Here is a 1,694-nt window from a genome sequence, read left to right as displayed (position 1 = left end):
CCCTGGGACAGCCCATCTGCTGAGGATTCAGGAACTGGGGGTGCTGGATGGACAGTGGGCGTCAGCAGCAGGGTTTTGGGGTTGACCCCAATCCAACCCGGGGAACCCCAACTTCTCCCTTTTACCAAGACCTCTCCCTTTCTCGGCTCCCTTTTCCCATCCAGAGCTCCTACTACTTCTCTGCGCCCCTCCCAGCCCCAGGAAGGGCGCGGGGACATTGGAAGAGGGTCTTGCATAGCTATTATTATTATTATTTTTTTGATGGAGTCTTGCTCCGTCCCCCAGGCTGCAGTGCAGTGGCACCATCTCAGCTCACTGCAACCTCCACCTCCCGGGTTCAAGCGTTTCTCCTGCCTCAGCCTCCCGAGTAGCTGGGCCTATAGGTGCATGCCACCATACATTTTTAGTAGAGACAGGTTTCACCATGTTGGGCAGGCTGGTCTTGAACTCCTGACCTCAGGTGATCCATCCGCCTCGGCCTCCCAAAGTGCTGGGATTACAAGCATGAACCACTGCACCTGGCTTTTTTTTTTTTTTTTTTTTCTTTTTTTTTGAGACGGAGTCTCACTCTGTGGCCCAGGCTGGAGAGCAGTGGCACCATCTCAACTCATTGCAAGCTCCACCTCCTGGATTCAAGCGATTCTCGGGCCTCAGCCTCCTGAGCAGCTAGGACTACAGGCGTAAGCCACTGCACCCGGCCTTCCATTGCTCTTTCACCCTGAATTTGACCTACTTGCTGGGGTACTGTGCTTCCTTTTGAACCATCAACCGGGAAGGTTCTGTCCAGAAAAAATTGAATGTGAACGGGGGCACCCCCTTTTCTTGCCAAAATATATCTCTGCCTTTGGTTTTATTTTCCTTGGGGTCCAGTTGTCAGTCTCTGGGGTTTTGTGCACTGAACCTCACCCGGGGCAGACAAGGGCAAGGCTGGGGGGGATGGGGAGGGAAGAGAGGATTCAGTTCCTCCCCCACTTGTTTCTCGAGTGTTTCGTAATCACTTCATGGGTGGCACCGCCTAGAATTCTCCCAGCAGCCTGTCATGGGAGGGCTTCAGGTTAGCCCTGGTCAAACCACCTGTGAATCTGCATGTTATTAAAAGTAGGTATAATTGGGCCAGGTGTGATTGTTCATGCCTGTAATCCCAGCACTTTGAGAGGCTGAGGATGGTGGATCACCTGAAGTCAGGAGTTCGAGACCAGCCTGGCCAACATGGTGAACTCCTGTCTCTACTAAAAATACAAAAATGGCTGGGCGTGGTGGCTCATGCCTGGAGTCCTAGCACTTTGGGAGGCTGAGACGGGCGGATCACCTGAGGTCGGGAGTTCGAGCCCAGCCTGACCAACATGCAGAAACCTCATCTCTACTAAAAATACAAAAGAAAAAGAAAAAAATAATTAGCCGGGCGTGATGGCGCGTGTCTATAATCTAAGCTACTCGGGAGGCTGAGGCAAGAGAATCGCTTGAACCAAGGAGGTGGAGGTTGTGGTAAGCTGAGATCATGTCATTGCATTCCAGCCTGGGCAACGAGAGCAAAACTCCGTCTCTAAAGACAAACAAACAAACAAACAAACAAAAAATTAGCCAGGCGTGGTAGCAGGTGCCTGTAATCCCAACTATGCAGGAGGCTGAGGCAGGAGAATTGGTTGAACCCGGGACGCAGAGGTTGCAGTGAGCTGAGATCACACCGCTGCACT

The 1,694-nt window shown here is 52.2% G+C and overlaps 1 protein-coding gene across 1 annotated transcript in view; it reads left to right on the top strand.

The window, feature by feature from the left end:
• TBXA2R (thromboxane A2 receptor) overlaps positions 1-238 on the top strand; it is a 17,632-nt gene extending 17,394 nt beyond the window's left edge. The window contains exons 4-5 of the mRNA XM_011967453.1: positions 12-80; positions 196-238. Of these exons, the coding sequence (XP_011822843.1) occupies positions 12-80; positions 196-238 (112 nt within the window). The remainder of the gene's footprint in view (positions 1-11; positions 81-195) is intronic.
• Positions 239-1,694: the final 1,456 nt, after the last annotated feature.

This window comes from Mandrillus leucophaeus, unplaced genomic scaffold (genome assembly GCF_000951045.1).
Source record: "Mandrillus leucophaeus isolate KB7577 unplaced genomic scaffold, Mleu.le_1.0 Scaffold8, whole genome shotgun sequence".
Classification (NCBI taxonomy): Eukaryota; Metazoa; Chordata; class Mammalia; order Primates; family Cercopithecidae; genus Mandrillus; species Mandrillus leucophaeus.
This window is presented reverse-complemented; position numbering and strand designations above follow the sequence as displayed.